Source organism: Haliaeetus albicilla, chromosome 5 (genome assembly GCF_947461875.1).
Source record: "Haliaeetus albicilla chromosome 5, bHalAlb1.1, whole genome shotgun sequence".
NCBI classification, from domain to species: Eukaryota; Metazoa; Chordata; class Aves; order Accipitriformes; family Accipitridae; genus Haliaeetus; species Haliaeetus albicilla.
The window spans coordinates 44626889-44647207 of NC_091487.1; the positions used below are offsets into that span (position 1 = coordinate 44626889).

Below are 20319 nucleotides of genomic sequence, written 5' to 3' on the forward strand. Positions count from 1 at the left end.
GGATCGTTGTGCTAGTACAAAGTCTAAACTCTCCTAGATGATATCTAGGAGTTGTATAGTATTTAATAGTAGAAATATTTTCTTAATACAAATATTTTCTTAGTAGACATCACTATCTTTGTGCTTGTTCGCACAACAGCTTTGATTTTAGTTAGTTTAGGAAAGTAATGAATTCCACATGGAAGTATAATCTGATCTACCTGAGTTTCTACTGCACATACTCACGTGCGTCGGAAGGCAGAGCGAATATCCAAGTCTCCAGTTATTGGTGCTTCTGATGGGACAAAAAGTGATGAACAAGAATGGGAGAGCAAGTCAAAATAATGCAAAAATACAGTGCTATTTCTAAAGCTTTTCCTTTGCAGACTTTTTTTTTCCCTAAAGTTCTTCAACTGATCACAATTTACAATATCATACTGAAAGATTGAAGCATCATCTTTAAACATGTAGCCTTCACTAACTAGCTTTCAACATCCAGTGTTGCATGTATAACTGAATTCTGTTTCATGCTTCATAATAACCTGCAGCATGATGAACTGTCTTATCTCGTGTTTGTCAATTCTCCTGCTGGTAAATTTTAGTTTCAATACTGGCTTCACAGGGTATTTAAGCCCTAATGAGAAAACCACTGGATATCAACTGAATATTATTGCTAATAATAAATTGTAATCCATTCTCTGAAAGCAAAGGTAAATTCCTGGAAATATGTAGAGATGTACAGAAACTCCACCGAGGATGTTGCATAGAGAGAACTTTACTGCTCTGTTCTAAGCTTCTGTAGGTATGAATAGGTATACTGCTACCACTGGGAGAAAAACTGTCCCCAATCACAACTCCTAAGTCTTATGAGGCCTACAGCCAACTAGCGGAACTTCAAAAATGAACACTGGTGATTTGAGGATCTTCAATAAACTTTTGTCTTTGCGTATTGGGTTCATTGGTTGCTGGATGCAAATTAATGTTGCAGTCCCTTCAACAGAACCACTGAAACATGAAATAGTCCAAACATTCAACACTTTCAGGTGGTCCATCCTTATACTGTTTTACTTAAACTATTCCACACCAGGGGGAAATGGATGTTAAAATGTACTTCCTTTTCAATTGCTGATAAGCTTTTCAGTGTAGCAGTTGTGAGGGTGGCACCATGTATTATGTAAAATGAGTCACCTAATCTTAAAACAATTTTATATCAGAAGTGCTTCTGCACAACTTGAATTTATTTGGAAGAAAGGAATTGATAAGTGTCACATGTCTAAAGCTTTCTGTGCCCCCCCCCCCCTTTTTTTTTTCAAGTATCCATTTTTAATACTGAACTTTTGCCAAAGTAAGAATGGACCTCTCTTTTATTGTAGTGGAATTAAATATCATGAAAGAATGGATCTGAAATCAGAATAAAGCCAGAGAAAAGTTGGGCTAGTTTGCATCTTTCTGTGTGCTTTCTTTAAGAGCATCACAGTTCTGACTTGGGTGACATCCAAGTGTTACTTCTAATGCTCTGTATCTCTGCCAACCCATCTCAATCCTCATCTGTGTGCCTCTGTAAGTGTACCTGTAGCTCTTCAGCTCTATACTTCATATCTATGCTTGTCTAGTAGCCGCTATGTACCAGAAAGAATTGTTGGTGGGCATACGGGTAGGGAAAAAAAAAATAAAAGGAAGAAACAAGGTGGCAGGAATTCATCTTACCATTGACTATCAGGCTGAAATTAGAACTATCAAACTTGTCCTTGGTAGACACCTCACATCTGTACCCTCCTGCAAAAGTCATGTTTGCTTCTATGATTTCCATTTCAAAGGTGTATACCTAGAATAGACACCAATACAAGTCATAAGTTAGAAAAGCCAATGGTGTAAGAGAGAGAGAGAATACAGCATATTAAGGCATGGAGAGAAATAGACAAGGGATGAAACGTGTCTGTATCCTTTTAGAACCTCCTGAGTGTGTAACTCATTACTGTCATAAAAATTACATGTACATTGGAAACAGGAATAGAGCTTTCATTAAACAAATACAGCCTCTACCCAGAATATATACAGTACATTTAAAAATTCAGCAAAAGGAGTGGCTAATGTGAACAAGTCTGTTCCGTTCCATCCAGGAGAGGGTAGTAGTGTTTCATATACCACACAGGATGCGAGGTCATGGTACAGACTCTTGTATTCCTGTTTGTGTATCTTTGAATGCATTTGTGGTAAAAATGGATCTTACTCAGCTCTACAAAGTAGTCTAGACAATGCAAGAGAACAATAAATTCCAATACTGATAGCTGAATGCTTGATCTATTAAAACCAAGATAGACCATACTTAAATATGTCTGATTTATTGTCTTCTCTTAAATATAACAAGTGTCTATTACTTGAGAGGAAGATGGAGGGAATCCTGCAGTAGATAGTGCAAAACTGCTCCCCTAGTCCTCCAGATATTTTCTCATCTCGTCATAGATAAGACATGCAAGAGTCTGTATGTAGTGCTTGTCTCTTGTCTGCATGGTCAAAACATAGACTTCCATGCATAAGTATAGCATTGTGTGTAGCTTTGGGTACCTTAATATCAAAACAATCCTATATTATCTTATATTTTCCCCAGATTAAAGATTAGTATCTAGAAGACTGAGAACCTTACTCTGCCAATTGTACCTTGTTATTTCGATCATAGGTGTCATGTAGCTGGAGATGTTTCCCCACTTTGCTTCCCAGGTCCATCCACTTTCCTTTGAACCATTTCACTGATGGTTTCTTCAGCAGACTCTCGCCTGCCACTTTGGCAGTGAACGTAATATTTCCACCTTGCAAGGGAAGTAGGTGAAAATGAGATTATGAATAGTGTTTAATTTATCTGTTGTATCACTACTGTCATCCTGTACATGGAGAGCTATATAGTCAAGCAACAGGTACAGTTTACAAACATCACTTGACTCACATTTTGTACTCACCAACAGTAACTTCTCCATCCTGGGGTCGTGTCACAAAGAGCCCAATAGGGTCCAGAGGCTCTTCTGGTTGAGTCCCAGCAGATACAACTGAAATAAACATCAGAATTATTTGTTAGAACTTTCTGCATCAGCTTCTGTTACAGCCTATATAGTGAGTTTGTTAAGTAATTTCAAAGTATCTCAATATGTTTCTTCTGTCTCTGAGATTCCTTATTCTTTACTGTCTGTCATTCATCACTAGTGGTCTGCTTTCAGCTACTGTCTCTACCTCACTGATTCTAAGGATTCCCTGTTCCTGTTCTTCCTTTCTGTTAATGAACCAGACTTGATAACAGTGTTCTCAATTACCTTCTGTATTTTGGCTGCTTTCTACTGGTGGAGCAGGCAACTCTGAGGCAGCTGGGGCTGGAGCAGCTTCAGCAGGAGTGACTGTCTCACTCTTTTCTGGAAATGAATGTAAGACAAGATTAGAAAAAGTCATGTTTCTACTTCTTTTCTTAAGAAATTTTGCAAAAGTACAGCTTTTAATATATGTTAGGAAATGCAGAGAAATTAGCTGTGGTTTTCTAGAACTTAGAGGATGTGCTGGAAGCAGAAAGGGTCTACTGAAGCTGGTTGATGAGGCTCTTTTGCTGAGCTTGGGAAGAACTGATGCCTAGATTTTTGAATTCTATAGTCTTGATGTATAGAAACTTGTCAGCTGATGAATAACACTTTGATGTTAACTTCAATGGTCTAAATAGAAAAGGTAATGAAAAATGATGCAATTATTATTTTTGTAAACAGTTTGTTTATTCATGAGATTTTCTTTAACTCTGCTATTGGAATGTAATGTTCCAAATGCTATTGCTGTGTGCAGCTTGGGAAAAGCTCTAGGCACTGCTAGTAATCAATATAGAGAAAGTATTTTAAAAATTTGTCTATTGTTTCTTCCCCTGGCTCATGGAAGTTTATGGCGTCTCAATTAAACCATGACCTCACAGATAGGCTAATTTCCATGGGCCTCATTCATGAAGTTTACATGTGGGGCTGGAAATACTGATGAAATGAGAATTGCTTAGGAAATACTGTACCTGGTTCCTTGACCTTGAGTTCAAATTTGACCTTGGAACTTCCAGCTATTACAGCATATGTCACATCATCTTCTTTTCCTACATTATTGATTGTCAGTGAATGCTTGTTTCCTTCTGCCTTGATGACATATTTCTCACTTTCAGTAATTTCTGTGCCAGCTCGCTGCCACTTCACCTTGATGCCAGCTTTTTCTGTCTCTGCTTCAAACACAGCTGCGCTTCCGGCTGTCACCTCTGTTGTCTTCGGCTTCTTGGTAAATGCAGAAACTAAAAAAAGAGAGAGGGCTCACTAAAACCTGTTTTGCAATTGTGGCATATCTGGTGTAGTCAGCTGTTGTGGCTGCAACAGCTGTCTCCTTTCTCTCCCATCTGCCTGTGCAAGATATAAATTACAACACTTTCCACAGAGAAGTTGTGGAATTGTCTTTGAGTTTACTGAGTTCTGTCTCTGACTGAGATGTCATATCTTCTCCATATTGTCATGAAATAAAATGGAATGGATAGCAAACTCATCTCACTGTCCATCTTCCTCTTTCTTTCCCCCCATAATGAGCTCTGATTTTTTGTAAGTGAATGTTTTGGTCTATGACAACATGGCATGATATATATTCTTACATATCAAGCTCTCTACATTAATTTGCCATGCAGTTTTATTTAGAAATATGAATTCTGTCCTAACAGTTGCTTAATACAGTTGTTAAACAGGATCAGGTTTTGTTCCTCCAATAAAACTGCAGTTTGTGCAGTAACCTGTGTCCTAATATACCACAATGAATTAATGGTTCATCTTTAGTCCTTCTGGTTTGTCTGAGCAAGGCTTTGGTGGAAAGGGATACATGTTCCAATGATGGTCCTTGTAATTCTATCCCAGCTAAAATAATATCAATTGTTGTTTGCATTCAAATGTTTAGTTCAGTATTAAAAGTTAAAGTACTTGCCTACATAGCACTCCACAACAACTAGTTTTCTAATTAATTACAAGGTGGATCAAAATATTGCCTCTATGTGTCAAGAAGCACTTATGATGCTTATAATAAGAATTAATGAAGTTATTAATATATGGGTTGAACAAGCATAAACCAAATGATGTTTTAGTTCATTTAATCAAAGTAGTACAACAGATAGGAATTTGGAAAGCAAGCAATGTATTGTGATTTTGGTCCATGAGTATCCTAATATTTCTCAAGATTAGATTTTAGTAAGGTAACTTATTTTACTAATTTCTTTACCCAGATTGATTTATTTATTTTTCTTCAACTTTATTTTGAATCAAGTTTTTAATTTTATGCTCATATTTTGGTCTTAAAGAAATCTGTTATCTTTTTGCTAATTGTCATGAGCTATGTTCATGTATAAATATACCAGTAATTAACATTCTGATGCATAAACTGAATGGGTTTTGTGCATCATTATGTCATCTTTTTACTGGCTTACCCCTACATAACCACGCTTTTATAAAATATTAGTAATTTCATCACATTTAATTATATCTGTCACCTCTGTGGCAAATTGTCTATTGCTCTCCTACTTGGGCAGCAACAAGAACTCTTCCAAACACCGCAACAATGGTTCTAATTAGCTGTAAACTTTTGTTTCTGCTTTATAAGAATGAAAGGAACATGGCATGGAAATATTTTAAAAGAAATAGTTTATATTCATGTTCAAACAGGTGCTGTAGTTAGTATAAATGGTATATTACTAATAATACCATCTGTTCATTGCACAAAATCTCTATTCCTGTAGCATGTCCTCAGACTGCACAAATTAACTGACCTCACTGGAGTTACATCTGCAAAGATTTCATCTGATGGCCTTTGAACTTTAGTCATAACACAGTTCATGTTTCTTGCATTGTTTTTGCAAAGGATTCAAAGCTGCTTAAACATCAATTAAAGTATCAATTACAAATACTTTTATAATTTAGTGTCTATTGTATTTTGCCTCTCTGTGTTACATAAAAAGTCTAAATTACATTTGTCTCTTTCTTTTTTCCCCACATTTTATATATTTGATGAAAAAACAATTTTGCTTTGCACTGAGCCTATAGTAGCCTTGAGTGAGCTCCTGTTGTATTCTTCTGCATGCTTTTCTTCCATGTTAAATCATAAGTGTGTGAAATTTCCTGGGAGTGGAATGTCCCTGCATGCTTTTATCTGAGTTTTTTCTAACCTTAGTCCTGTAAGTGGTGTAGTTGTTCTTAAACAGAATATAATACTGTGTAGAATATAGGGCTCTATAGTATAATGTAATACTCACATGCCTGTTTTCAGTCGCACATCTTCTGATATAGTATTGCACTTCAATATATAATACAGCAGGGTATACTTTGATGCAGTGTATCATGAATAATTGCAGAAGAGTTATTGTAGACAGCAGGTTTGATGTACAGAATTCAAAAGACATGTAAAGGTGGCCAGGCTGCTGCACAGTGAGGAGGTGGGTCAGTTCAGGAACCCACTCCTGAAATACCCACTATCTGGCTCCTCTCCCTATGAAGCTAGAGATAAAGCAGCTAAGAGGCATGGTTTTTGTCTCTGAGTGCCATCATCATCACTCTTCTATTTAAGCACAAAATAATCTATAAATATATTAATTACTTAACAGCAATGTGGCTTGTAAAGGTTCCAGCCTACAAATGGCAGGGTTTCAAGACATGCATACTTGGAAGTAACTCTCTGATCTGCTGCACACCCTGTAAAGTGATTAGGTTTCTTACATTTACTTTAGATGACTCAACAAAAACAGATTGTTGGCCAGAACTGCATGTACAGTGAGAAATCCCCACCGCCACATAATGTTTCTGACTTTTGGGAAATCTAAATACATATGTAGAAGTTTACAAGTAAGTCTCCTTGTCTTTTTTTTTCTCTCTCTCCCTTTCCTGCCAAAAGACTTATTTCAGTTCCAACTTAAAATGATTGTGAGTTCTTCCATTAAAGCATAAAATCAGAAAAACACAAAATCTCCCATGAGACTAAAGGCCAGCAAGAATAGTTGTTGAGAACCCACTTTTCTGCAGGTAAAGGAGACTCTCAGAGTCATTTCCCTGCACTTGAGATTCAGAGTCAGTGGGTGACAGTGTCCAAAGTCATGTCTCTGTATCCATCTGTATTTCTTTTCATCTTTCACTGTTCATATTTGCAAAGGAAAAGTAGTGATGTATGGCTGGAGATTTTACAGGAAATTATTTTGGTGCAGATGAGAGATTGCTGAAGAAGCATGTGAAGAGAATGCCATCATTTTTCCTTCTGGGGGAAAAAACGGGCTGCTTAACAGAAGAAAGAGAAGTGAGAGATCAGCTCTTCCTGGTCTCCTTCATTGTGGCTGCTACTCTAAGTGACAAATAAATCCAAGTTCACCAGCAGATATTTTTTTTCTCATGCAGTTTTACCAATCTAATCCAGCTATTTCCTCATTAGGAATGTTCCTAAACACCATTCAAAACTTCATGTCTGTCCTGAAAGCCTCACTTTTGCCTGCTTTTATCAGAAACACATTCCTTATTTGGCAATCTCTCTTATTTCAACATTTGGCTTCTACCCAGATACTCCCCCCTGAGTTCTATAAGTCCATCCCGTACTCAAAACGCTCTTGGATAGGACCACCACCATCAGGCTGTGGAAAACCCAGCGACTGTGACACCTCTCATGTGATGTTGTGGAACATCTTACAGCTCTCGTGCCTGTCAGGCACTGACAGATCTCAGGCACTATCACATGTTTATCCAGACTCCAGCCAAACACGCACTTAGGAGCCATTGGGCTGGGGCACCTGATGACCAAGTAGCCCATGTCCTCTGTAGGCCACTTTGTTAACTCTTTGCTTCCCAGTAAATTCTAACCCATCTTGCACAAAGGGAGAGAAAGGTGACATTAGTAGTAACATACTACAGCAATTCTGGAGAGAGAGGATAGATGCACATGAGTTACCAGTGCTGATGATGACAGGAATTATTGAAGGGAAGGAGAATGATAGGTGCTCTGTGTGTGTGTGTTCTGTGGGGATGGAATTGGAATTGCTGTGGGGAGTTAACATGGGGAGAGAAGAGGGACGTGGAGCTAATGAAAGAAAATGAGCCTAGAGCCACTTTGTACTAACCCATTTTTCAGCACTTCACTTCCTATATCCCAGACCTTCCCAACCACTTCTAGCTTCCATAATGCAAAGAACTTCATATAACTTCTGAGTAATGTAAAACAGCAAATTTCTACCCCAGGCAAAAGAGGAAGCAGGCTGTGTGTGGTCTGCAATAGTCTTGCAGAAAACTTTTCAGTGGCTAATACTGCTGTTACCGGAACTTCCAAGCAGCACCCACCCTTTAAAAGTCTTGTAACACCTGAAGATGTACACATCAGCCATACAGTTATGTATGTTACATGAGTTACATCTTCATTAATTAGTAATAAAAAGCTCTATTTGGAGGTTCATGATCAGATTACATTTTGATAATAATTTATTAATAAGTTTTTCACTCAGGAGGCTGAGGAAATGTAAAATACATTTGCTTTTGGCCAAATTAAAATAGAATTAAATAATTTAAATTCCAAAAACAATTTCCTTCACTTTTTACTTAAGTGAAATAATAAAACTAGTGTTCTGCCTTCCTGCTGCTGCCATTTACTAAATTTTCATACTAGCACCTTCATGCTTTCTCCCTTACTTTCTGAGCTGCTTTGAAGAAATCTCCTTCTAACATCCACCATCAACCTAGTTTACTATTCTGCTTCAAAACATTTTCACACTCTCCTATGCAAAAACGTAGAAAATGGCTAAGCTACTACCCAGGTCACTATCTATTGTAGTAATAATTGTTTCCTTTGCTCTCTTGTTGAACTATCTATCTATTTAATGGGCTTTTATTTTGTAAGTGTTTTGAGGCAGAGACTTTTTCTGTTTGTCTTTGTACAGCATCAAATTGTAAGTAGCTACTAAGTACTGTTGTATCCCTAATAAGAATAAAAGTTAGTATTAGAAGCTAAAAGACACATTCCTATTTGATTATTGTCAGAAAAAATGGAGATGAGATGTATATTAAAATTATGTTGAAATAACTGGAGTAATTTCAGTTCCTAGCCACATTCTCTAAATAATTTGGCTTGCTAAGAATCACAAGCATTAGGTGAAAACTTTTTCCTAAAATCACAGAATTTCAAAGTATGTGTGAAGTATGTGAAATGAAAGTGAGGAAGAAGTGTGGGTTCCACAAGTCATTTTAACTAGATAGAGTGATAGGGGAGAGCCATTCTTTTGTTGCTTTATTTTATTTATTTATTTATTTATTTATTTATTTATTTTCATCCTGCCTTTTAGAGTGGTGGCTCTGACTTCAGCTCTTCATCATTCATTATTTGTGATACGTACATGGAGGAGAGGGAGATAAGCACTTAAGGAGAATGTGTGCTAGATAAGGCTTTCAAATTATATTTCTGCCTTTCTGAAATAAAAACTGTTAAAGATATAAATGTTTTAGGAGACTCTAATGTAGCTGGTTGAATGCACATCCAGCAGAAATCTGTGATGACTGTAATTAGAAAAAATAGTCACAGGTTTTCTCCCACAAAGTTGAGTTATCTGACTGCATATTCTGTGTATTTGGTATTAAAATACGTATCTGGCCAATGTATTGAATTAATATTTCAAAAGTAGTATTAGCTTTTGGAATGCCTTAATTTGTTGAGGCTTCATGTTGAAAATTTATCTTTGCTTTAGTACTTACACTTGGCATCTAGTTTTCCTTTTATACCATTTGCTCTTCCATTGAGTTAAAAGCCAGAGTGTGCATAAGCAGACTTCAGTAATGGAGCTTGTAAATTCCTTGCTGAGGAACTATATAAAGATGCTGCGCATTCCTCGGTCAGGACCTAAGTGGCTTCTTGCAATTACAAGCTTAATCATTCCCTGATCCAAAAGCTATTGAACTACTCAATCTTATCATTCCTTGCCTACTTCAGCAGCTGAGATTGTAAATTCCTGTAACATGAGCAACAGGCGAGGAATAGTTTCACTAAGCAGAGTCACCTCTCTCGCTCTGTGCATCCATCATACTTTCTGTAAAATGGGGATAATAATGTTCAGCTTGCTTTGAATCTTAACGTACAAAAGAGGAAATTATATCTATGTGAATTATAATTATTTATTTTTGTATTACTGTAGTACACAGAAGTTAATTTTCATGGAGCAGTACTTTACTGTGCTAGGTACTTGCAAATGTAAAACAATGACCTTATATTCAGACTAAAATTCTACAGTCTACTCTTCATTATGCAGCGTTGATTGTTATTATTAATGCCAAAAGCCTCTGTGTACTGACAAGCCAGGTTATTTATAAACCCTTGATAAAATTTCCTAATGTGAACTGCAAAATCTAGACGACTCAACCTATAAAATACATGAATAAAAATTGACTGATTTTCAGAGAAGGTGAGTAATACCAGACTTCTCCTTTTCCAGATATAGTAATGCACACGTTTCCCATTAAGTCCCATTTATCTACTAAATTTGGTGTTTAAAAGCTCAGCTGTTTCCTCTTAGTGTCACAAAATATTGTTAGGGAAATGGTTGGGGTTTTCTTAACCTTTCTGAATTTTCACAACAAAGAAAAAAACAGTCAAAACTTTCTGAAAGGGAGCCTTTGAACAGAGATTAACTATGAAATGTTTAAATCAAAGGGAGAGGAACATAAAGTTTCTGCAACAGAACCCTGCAAAAAGTGATGCTTTTCGATGTTTGATTGTTTGCTCTGACACTAAATTGCTACAAGTCTTCTAAATCCTGTTGCTCTTGGGGAGTGTATAGATTTTCTGGAAAGCTATGACAGTTCTTTGGTATTCTGTAAATAAATAGGGCAGTGTCTTATCCTGAATTATTTTAATTGGACAGTTTAAAGTAAAAGAATGTCTGCTAGAAAACCTGCTACACTGGTTTTGTGGGGTTTTTTGTTTGGTTGTTGTTGTTTTGTTGTTTTGTTTGGTTTTTTTTCCCCTTTCTCTTTTTTAACATGTTAAAAGGGTTGTTGAAACAGCAGATATAGGCAGAATTATCTCTGATCATTCTCTGGCATGAAGCATTTTCCTTTGTATGAATTGCTAGATGATTATTCAGCCCTCCTGAGATTATGTTAAACATTATCCCATCTTGAAATGGCTTGAACTATATAAACAACATGAAATAGAAAACCAAAGGGATTAATGTCTCTTGGGAGAATGAGAAGATCCCCTCTAGAAGTTACGGGGCATGTGACTGGTTCTGTCTCAGTCACAGTAGGTAATAAGAGCTTTTCCTCCCCCTGCTGTAATAATCACAGTGTTTGAGCTGATTTGTTCATTAGAATGGTGTAGGACTAGTGATGTTAGACACCAGTAAGATTTCTCTGGAGAAATAAGCTGGAATAGAATTTCTCTTCTCACCATTAGCTAGCAAAGGTGGGCATCTTCACAAACAGAGAAGTTGCCTCTCATCCACTGACACTGAAAATGTTAATTTAAAGCCGGTTAAACCTTTAGGAATCAAAAGTCACAATGCCTAGATGATCACACTGTCAAATTTTGCCTACTCTGTCATATTTCTTTTTGCCAGCATTGTCAATCACAAACATTAGACATTTCAATAAATCTCAACAATCATGTGACTTTAAAAATAAAATATGATTATGAATGTCTTATTTTGGGGGTGATTGCTGAACCTTTACTGCTTATATTCTCAAGGTTTTCTCTACAATTACAAGGTCTGGTATATACTTTTTAACCTATGATTCTACTTCCATCTGATTTCAGAAATTGGAGCTTTAAGAACATCAAACGATGTTATAGTTGTGATAAAATTGACAGATTGGTGACACCACTGTTGCTTTAGAGTTATCATATAGAGGGAACATAAAAAAATCTTGTTAATCATACTTTAGTGCTTTGCAGTTCTTAATGGGAGATACAGGCTGGATTTGTGCTCTGCCTCTGGCAGTGGCTGATTCCATATTTTTTTTGGCCAAAAAGAAAGGTCTTCTTAACAAGTTCTTCTTTTGTTGTGGTGACCACAGGACATCCCATTGACCAGCATAACAGGAGACTGATGTCTGTTCAGTCCTTTGCAAAGCACAAAGGCCTACATTAATAAGTATCAATAGCTATTATTGACTAACTCTGGAAACTGTACATTATTAAAAAAGTATGCACCTTGTGCTGTACATTCAGGAAGTAGTGATTCTGGGTATGCACTGGCATCAGTGAAGTGAGAGCTTTAAAAGTGGAGAATCCCATATTTAGCACAGTTTTCTCCAGCCCTGTGTATTGAATATGTGCACACTTTTCAAACCATCATAACTTCAGCTTTTGACAACTTTTTTTCCAAACTTAATTGTGGACACAAAGTGCTCCTGAGACATCTTCCTCTACCCACACACAGGTGTCCTGAAGCTAAACTCTCCCTACCTTTGCTTCCCAGGTTCTCTTCCTCCTTCTTAGACAAACAGATTCATTGGACCTTACACCTCATCCTAGGCCTCCCCTTCTTACCTATGTGGGCAGCCTCCGAGTGATTCCTTATTTCTCAATTTTAAATTTGAACTTTTCTAAATCTGAAATCTTTTCCTGATATTTTTCTAATGAGGCAAGACTTGCACTGGGCTTTTTGACCTTGGCTTTCTGAAAAGGGCTAGTTATCTTCTGGCTCAAGGGGAAAGGATGGAGGAGGGTGAATGAAAAGAAATACGCATATATTCTTTACAGTACAATGCCTTCTTTTTTCCTAGAGCTCTGCTGTCACTGGCTGGAAGAACTAGAAAGAATAAGCTCTGAACCAGGTGCCATTCGCTTTCATTTTCTCAGAGATTTCACTAACAACAAATACTATCAAAGTTTGCTGATAACACCTCCTTGCAATTATCAGGGAAAAAAATCCAAAAGCAGGAGAGGTTTATACTGCCTAACTGCCCAAGAGAGAGACCACAAGCTTTTTTCAGAGTCCTAAAGGTGACTGGGAAAGGAAATGAGAAATGAAAAGAATCTGAGAATTAAATGCATTTCACCTCTATTCTTTCCTCATCCAAAGTCTCTTGAGAAAATTCTGTGGCTGAGGGTTGCCAAACTAGTTACTGATTTCTCTGCAAGATCACTCAACATCTGTTATAACTTCATAAAATATCGTCTCTTTTTTTCCACTGAGGCATCTCATTTCACTAGCATACAAAAGCTACTCACATTTTTCTCTGTCAAGCTGTTCTTAGGTTTTGTCTGTCAGCTGTGATCCTTACCTGTTTTCTTTACAGGCTCTGGCATCTTCACTTTGTTTCTGATGAGGCTCCCAGTTGTCTCTAGAAAGCAGGGTCCGAGCTAAACAGGAATGAGACTGCAGGACTTTTGAGACCCTCTAAAGAAATACTTGGTGGAAGCCCCCATCCTGCTCCTCCCCCTTGATCCCCCACTGTTGTCAACTATGGCACCTTATCAACAGCAGGACACACTTGACAGGCTACATCAGCCGGGATAAATATAGCCAAGTTCCAGGAGCCAGAGAGCTCAAACCACCCAAGACTGGCTACCACTGATCTATTGGTACAAACCAGAGCACAATCTGATGTTGCACATGCGTACAGTACATTTTCCAGCTTCATGTATGTGTTGCATTAAGAATTCCTACACTGCCATGTTTATAACACATTCAGCAAACTAGATCTGATAGTTACATCTCCTGTATGCTGGTTCTGTACTTACTCTAAGTATGTATCTGCTTGCATTCTTGCTACCTGTTTCAGTCTTTGTTATTGTTATAATTGGGTCAGAATTGAACAGGCCCTCAGAGAGCTTTTTTTTCTTGTTTCTTTTTTTTCTCTTCCACTGAAGACTGTGTTTGTGGAACTAAATGTGAACCTTCAGGAAACAACTTTCTTTTTCAGAAACACTTACACATTACTGACATTTGCAGTCACAACCAGAAAGCATGACACTAACTAAATGGGTTCAGTCCTTCCTCCCTATCTACCCGCTTCATCTGCAGCATACATTTCTTGAAAACTAGCAAATAATTTTTTTATGTACCATTTAAAAAATAGTTCCAAAGTTCTGTTAGATACCTCTAGAAGTTTTAATTTTGCTTAATTATATAGAAAAGATCTGGGGGAAATCTCAGTCACGCTTCTTATTTATTCATACATTTAGCATATATCAAAATAGTAACTGTGGACAATCATCCCTTTATTGACTTGGTGGTATATCCATTTCCTGTCACTTTTGTCTGTCTGATTTTGAGTTTTGAGCTTTATCAGAGAAACTCTGTAGGCCAAGCATTTAGCACATTTTAGCTACCACTAGTATTGAAAAAAGAATTTAAAAAAAAAGAGGGTTTCAGTTTTTCCAGTTTGCTAGCCTGTAAAAACCTCAATCTAAAGGATTTCTGCTTTTGGCAGGGAGCTCAGAACAGATGAGTGTGCACACAGCCCATCAGTCACTGTACTTTGTGTCTGTCTTTCACATCTGACTCTCTGGGTAGGCTGATAGGACAAATGTGAACATGCAAGAATGACTGCTGCTACCTCTCCTGATTTTGGGCCAAATACTTCCTCCCCTTCCCCTGAAGGAATTTTTTGCATATGAGTGAGGAAGATGAGCAGGATGTGACCTATGTACATTTTATGTTGCCTCTGTTTCTAGTGGAGCACAAGTTAGCATGATATATTTTTGACCTACTGTCCTGTGCCTGAGGCATTTCACTGAGAGTAAGGAAATCTCTGCTATTTGCTTTGGGTTGGGTCCCACAGTATGAAAAATCTGTTACTTGACTAGTGAAGATTGTTATTCCTTTCTTAAATATTTCTCCCTATTAGGGACCTGCCATTAACTCCCTCTTCTCTCCAGAGCTGATCCCCAACACACTGTTGGAACGGCATCCAGATCCCTTCTGGGAAGAGAGTTGTCTCCTTGAAACCTTAGACAATGGAGGCCACAAGAGGCCGAGCTACCATGGACTGATATGGAGAAAGAAAAAAAAAAAATCTCTGCAGATTATCCAGAGGTGCACTGTGATCAGAGCCATGTTTCTTCTCAACTTAGTTGCCTCTCTAGTATGTGTCCTTGAAATAATGTTTACAAAGAAAATTAGCTGACTAGAAGTCACCTCCACGGTATTTAAAACATGAACCTCTTGTAATTGGATCAGAATATGCTAATGTCTCTCGGGAATCATTTTGCCAAGAGAAGTTAGTTTTGATACTTCTCCTTTGTCCCTCACCTATTAGCAAATAATTGTTTTTACTGAAAGCCCATATGCTATGCCCATGCTTCTGAGGTTCTTGATTTTATAGAATACATAGTATGCTGACATGTTACATTAGATTTGGATTCAAAAGACTGTTCAGTTCTGAAGGTTTTTTTAGAGTTAGCACCATAGGCCTTTACTACCATTAACTAAAATAGTGTAAGTGGAAATAAACCCATTTGTGTGGATATAAAGGAAATATATACTTATATACAAACTCTTTAAAATGCAGGCATGTAGTATTTATCATATACTCCAAGCCTGTATTTGTTCTCTGTGAATGTCCAGTAGGAGGTGCTTCAAAGCAAGAACAGAGAACCTTGGAATAATTAAATACGGGATAATGCATATCTAACACAGAACTTATTCAATGCTAATAGGTATTGGCTTAAGTACATCTTAAATATTGCTTTTAAGTTCTTGGAACTCCCAATATTATTGATTCACCTAAATATTAATTTTTGTCTAAAATGACGTTAAGTCCTTGGACTCAATACTTTCCAATAGCAGTGATTCCATCTTTGAAATACACATTGTAAAAATAGGAATTCCATTATTGATTCTGAATTTTCCAACTTTTAATTTGAATTTCTGGGAGAACATAAATTGCCATTCAGTGCCTGAATGTTGGTTGTTTTCTATACTTCTGTCACAGCACCTCCAATTTTTTAGGACAAAATATACAGCTGTGTAAATCTACATTAAAACACTTTTAAACCTGACATTACATACGGAAACATTTTCCTTTATTTGATGCTTTCTTATTGTCAGGTATTTGTCTGTAAAATTGTCAGGCATGTGTCTGACGACACTGTGTCTGTAAGAGGTCACTTCCATCACTTTGACTGTGATGGAAAGGTCCTGCTTCTTCCAGGGCAAATGGGGATTTCATCCTGCCGTTGCATGGCTTGCAGAAAAATTGCATTTGTATGTTTCTCTGGAAATTTATGGGATGATCCAAACTATGTTGCCATTCAAAGGAGATACAGTCATTCATTAGACTGAATTCTAAGGGTGTATTTTTTGAGGGTCGTATCCCAGTAACTGTCTATGAGCCATTACTTCCTAGGGAATTTGGAAAAAGTTTATGCTAATCTAAAAAATCTAATATGCTAGGGTAATAGGTCACTAAAAATATATAATAAGATGATGAAGCATTCGCACTGTGTATTAGAAAGAAAAGCTAGACAATATACTCTGCATTTCTTTATTAATGTAGGGAGTATGGTGTGCAGGAGTTCATCCCAACGATGCTTGCTGGGATCATGTAAATATTCTGTTTTACACTCTCTCCTGCTTACTTATTACAGATACTTAGAAACTATTTTAGACATGAAGAGTTATGGACTCTCATAAGCACCTGGGAACCTTTCTCCAATGCATTTCATGTTTCCCAACCTTTATATGTGGGTTTTTTTCCTTTGTTTAAATAAATATTCCTTATTTAACATGGCTGTAGCATTTTACTTTTCATGAATGGATTTTCCACCTATGACAACACTTGACATCTTATTTTCTTTGGATCTCTTTTCTCAGGATTTCATTTTATCTATTCTATATCTTTCTCACTGTAGATTTGATTCTTTCTGTAAACATTTAGTGGTATAGTTTTAATTCAGCAAGCTACTCAAGGACATGAATAACTTTAAACGTGGACTTAATTCTGACTACTTGTGTGATCAAAATCAGGCATATTTAATTCAAGTACTGTGGTGAGTCAGTCCCTTAGCTGGTTATTCTCCATAGATACTTTCCAGGATTCAGAATCAAGTTTAATCTGGGGAGGGTATGAGTTACTTCTTCCCCACAATGAAACACTGCCACGAGAATGATTTAATCTGATGCAGGGAAATGATCCTATTCCAGTTATAACTTTCCAGCTTTTGTGATTTTAAATGTTATTTAAAATAGTGTCTGTATGTTCAAGGCAGAGCAAAATGAATGTTTTCTCTGCTATTACACTTCTGGTTACCAGGTGGCAGCATTGTTGTAAAAGTAAACTTTTTTCTAGCGTTTTCTACATTTTATTTATTTATTTATTTAGCTACTTTTAATAACAAAACTGCTATGCAAATGAAATATATAATAGTGATGGCTACACTGGCCCAAAATAGATGCGTAGTGGATTGTGATAACTACTTACCAGTGCACTGCAACACTAGACAATTTTTTAGAAAGTGTGTGAAGATTCATCTGATATTTAAATGAAGCTGACGTACAAGCATAGTGAAGCAACACATAATACATGTCTCTGGGGTTTTGCTAAAAAAGTGAACGAGAGGGGAAAGGGTGTCCTTCCTTGTCAGAGGAATTCTCTTGCAAGTCTGAAATTACTGTTCTGTGCCTCAGACAGTGGCTTCCATCATGTAGTTCAAAGTCAAGTTCAAAAATGACAGTAATAGGTGGCCTGCAGTGACAGGCCATGTGATATATCTTCCTGATTTTGGATAGTTGCAGCATGGCTTATGCAGAGAAACCCGAGGATTTATTATTTATAGACAAAGTTAACAGCACCTCCTTCTAATAAGACTATCCAACTTCTATTTAAAGGCTATGTTTTTAGATGGCTATGACTTTGCCCAAATGTAGCTATCCAGGTGGAAAATCTTTATACTACTCTTCTACTTTGGGCTTTTTTTGCTTTTAGTTTCTGTCATGCCATTTGATTTCTTGTCTCTGTCTCTGTTTATTTGTCTCTCTGCCTCTTAGTTTTGTTAAATATCACCTCCTCCATGATTCAGCAGTTTCTGAGGACAAGGTAGTATAATTCACTCTTGGTTCCAGGGGCTGCAGATTTACTGGTGTGAATAGTGGGACAGCTGAGCTGGCTCAGTGCAGAGTGCAGATCCAGCAGGAGTTATTCACTGAAGTGCTGCACCCCATGAAACCAGTCAGACTGTTTCCTTTGTGATTTTGGAACACAGAGCTCTGGGGTGTATGGTGCAAAGGCACTTGGGCTCACTGAGAGAACTTGAGTTTGCAAGGGCTTATGAGATCTGGGTAATGCTGATCCTGCTTATTTGAGCTTCCCTCTGCACAACCATTTTGTATCCCTACACTTTACACTCCATATTTGAGATCTTTCTGGACATTTGACAGTTAACTTGCTTTCATTTTAGGGATGTACTTTTAACTGGCTGCATGATAACCAACCTGAGTTGCTCCATATTCTTGACTATAGAAAAAAATGCAGTCTACGTATGCTCAGTGACAACTTTCTAGATTTTATCCTCTGAAGAAGTTTTGACTGTATCAATTGGGTCTAGTGTGGAGGTCAGCAGAATTTTCTCTGCATTTGTCTCTGGGTTACTGTGGGGCTTGGGCTGAATTCACACGCTTGAACTAAGAGCAAACAGCATGTATGTCCTGTGCTCCAAATAGCATCTCCCTCAGGCACATAGAAAATGGAGGGGAGAGCTGTGGGGGGCAAAGAATTGGACCTTCAGAGAGAGAAGGGAACACACCAAGTAGAGTGGGACAAGGAAATAAAAATATGTAATTAAAGGGTAAGGGTGGGGAGAAGAAAACTGAGGCTAGAGGTTGTGGGAGGGGTTTGAAATAGATCCTCAAAGGACAAGAATATTGAATGGGGAGCTGGGATACAAATGGGAGGAAGAGAAGAGAACTGGGAGTCTGTAGGTGATAACACTGAAAGTATAAGAGGATGTGGGATGGGAAGACTGTAAATGGCTGAACAAATATATTGGAACTGAGAACCATTCGCATAAAGAGAGGCTAGCTGGAGGCACATGTGAGAAAAGTTGGTCTGAGAGGAAGAAATAAGACTAGCTGGGCAAAAGTTGAAACCTGACATTGAGAGTGAAGTAACTAGGATATACTAAATATGGAGGCATTTGGTGGCTGAGTCTAGAGATGGAGAAAAGCTGAACGAAGACCTGGGAATGGATAGCTGGGTCTGGCTGAGAAAGGAACAGACGTGTTGGTGGGTGGGAAAAAGTGGAAGAGGGAAAGTCTAAAGAATTCTAGAGTTATGTTTCTAGAAGCAAACACTCAAAACTCAGAAAATTAGTTAGTTAAATCTAAAAGAAACCCAAACTGATTTGTATATGCAAATGCCCAGCTCAGCACCCAAACATTCTTCATTTTGCATAAGGCAGTGGCATTGAAGCATTCCACACAAAGGTGTCAGTGGTCGAAGGGCTTCTCGTACAAAGAGCACTGCTGCTCTGCTGCTGGGGAGTTAAAACAAAAGCTCAGAGGCAGCCCTTAAAGCACAGAAACTGCATTCCTTCCTACCACAAAGCCGCTTCCCCAATCCTTTGCATAACCTTGGTCTCCCCAACACCTCCTCCCACCCTTCCTTCTCCTCCACCACCTCCTGCTAAACCTTATCTGCTGTACCACATCCTCATTCTCCTCCTGTCCGTAGACTGCTCTGCTCATTCTCACGTACTCCTTTGGCTCCCCAATAGTAAAAAGTAACACTGTGGGGAACTGAAGGCATGCAGAAGGGGGATGTGGCTGTATGAGTGGAGAGAATGGAAAGAAACAGAGAATGGAGAGAAAGTTGCCCTGAGAAACCTGATCTAATTGGCCTGCTTTGAGTAGGGGGTTGGATGAGGTGACCTCCAAAGGTCCCTTCCAACCTAAGTTACTCTGTGATCCTGTGTGGTGATGTGAGGTGTTGAGAGAGAAATAAATGGGGCTAAAGCAGACACAGATGAGTTATGAGTGAGATAATGAGAAAAAATATCTGTAGCCTACTGCTGTTTTCATGTTCTTTGGAAGAAGTTCACATTCCCCAACTCTTGGAATAGGACTCTGATGACTTGGGTTATGTACAGACCTCCCTAATACCACAGGCTCAACTGAACCAACTGAATTGCAACATGCAAATTTGTTAGAGAGGAAAGGTGAAAGAAACTTGGTGAAGTTTTAGCTATGTTACAGTTGTTTCAAAGAGCAAAGCTCTTTGTCTACTTGACTGTAGCATGAGATTAGTGGGTTCGTTACAGTAGCTTTGTTTATTACAAGCTTTACATTTTTAGTGTTTTAAGTATATGGATTTGTGAAATTATGTAAATCTGGTTTGAGTATTGGTTAGAACA

General features: G+C 37.8%; 1 protein-coding gene across 1 annotated transcript in view; it reads right to left on the reverse strand.

Moving 5' to 3' along the window:
• The window catches only part of MYBPC3 (myosin binding protein C3), a 62977-nt gene extending 49557 nt beyond the window's left edge, over window positions 1–13420 (reverse strand). Inside the window, exons 1-7 of the mRNA XM_069784593.1 lie at window positions 13251–13420; window positions 4007–4273; window positions 3282–3377; window positions 2934–3020; window positions 2638–2786; window positions 1687–1804; window positions 226–274 (exon numbers count right to left, since the gene is read on the reverse strand). Of these exons, the coding sequence (XP_069640694.1) occupies window positions 226–274; window positions 1687–1804; window positions 2638–2786; window positions 2934–3020; window positions 3282–3377; window positions 4007–4273; window positions 13251–13275 (791 nt within the window). The 5' untranslated portion in view covers window positions 13276–13420. The remainder of the gene's footprint in view (window positions 1–225; window positions 275–1686; window positions 1805–2637; window positions 2787–2933; window positions 3021–3281; window positions 3378–4006; window positions 4274–13250) is intronic.
• Window positions 13421–20319: the final 6899 nt, after the last annotated feature.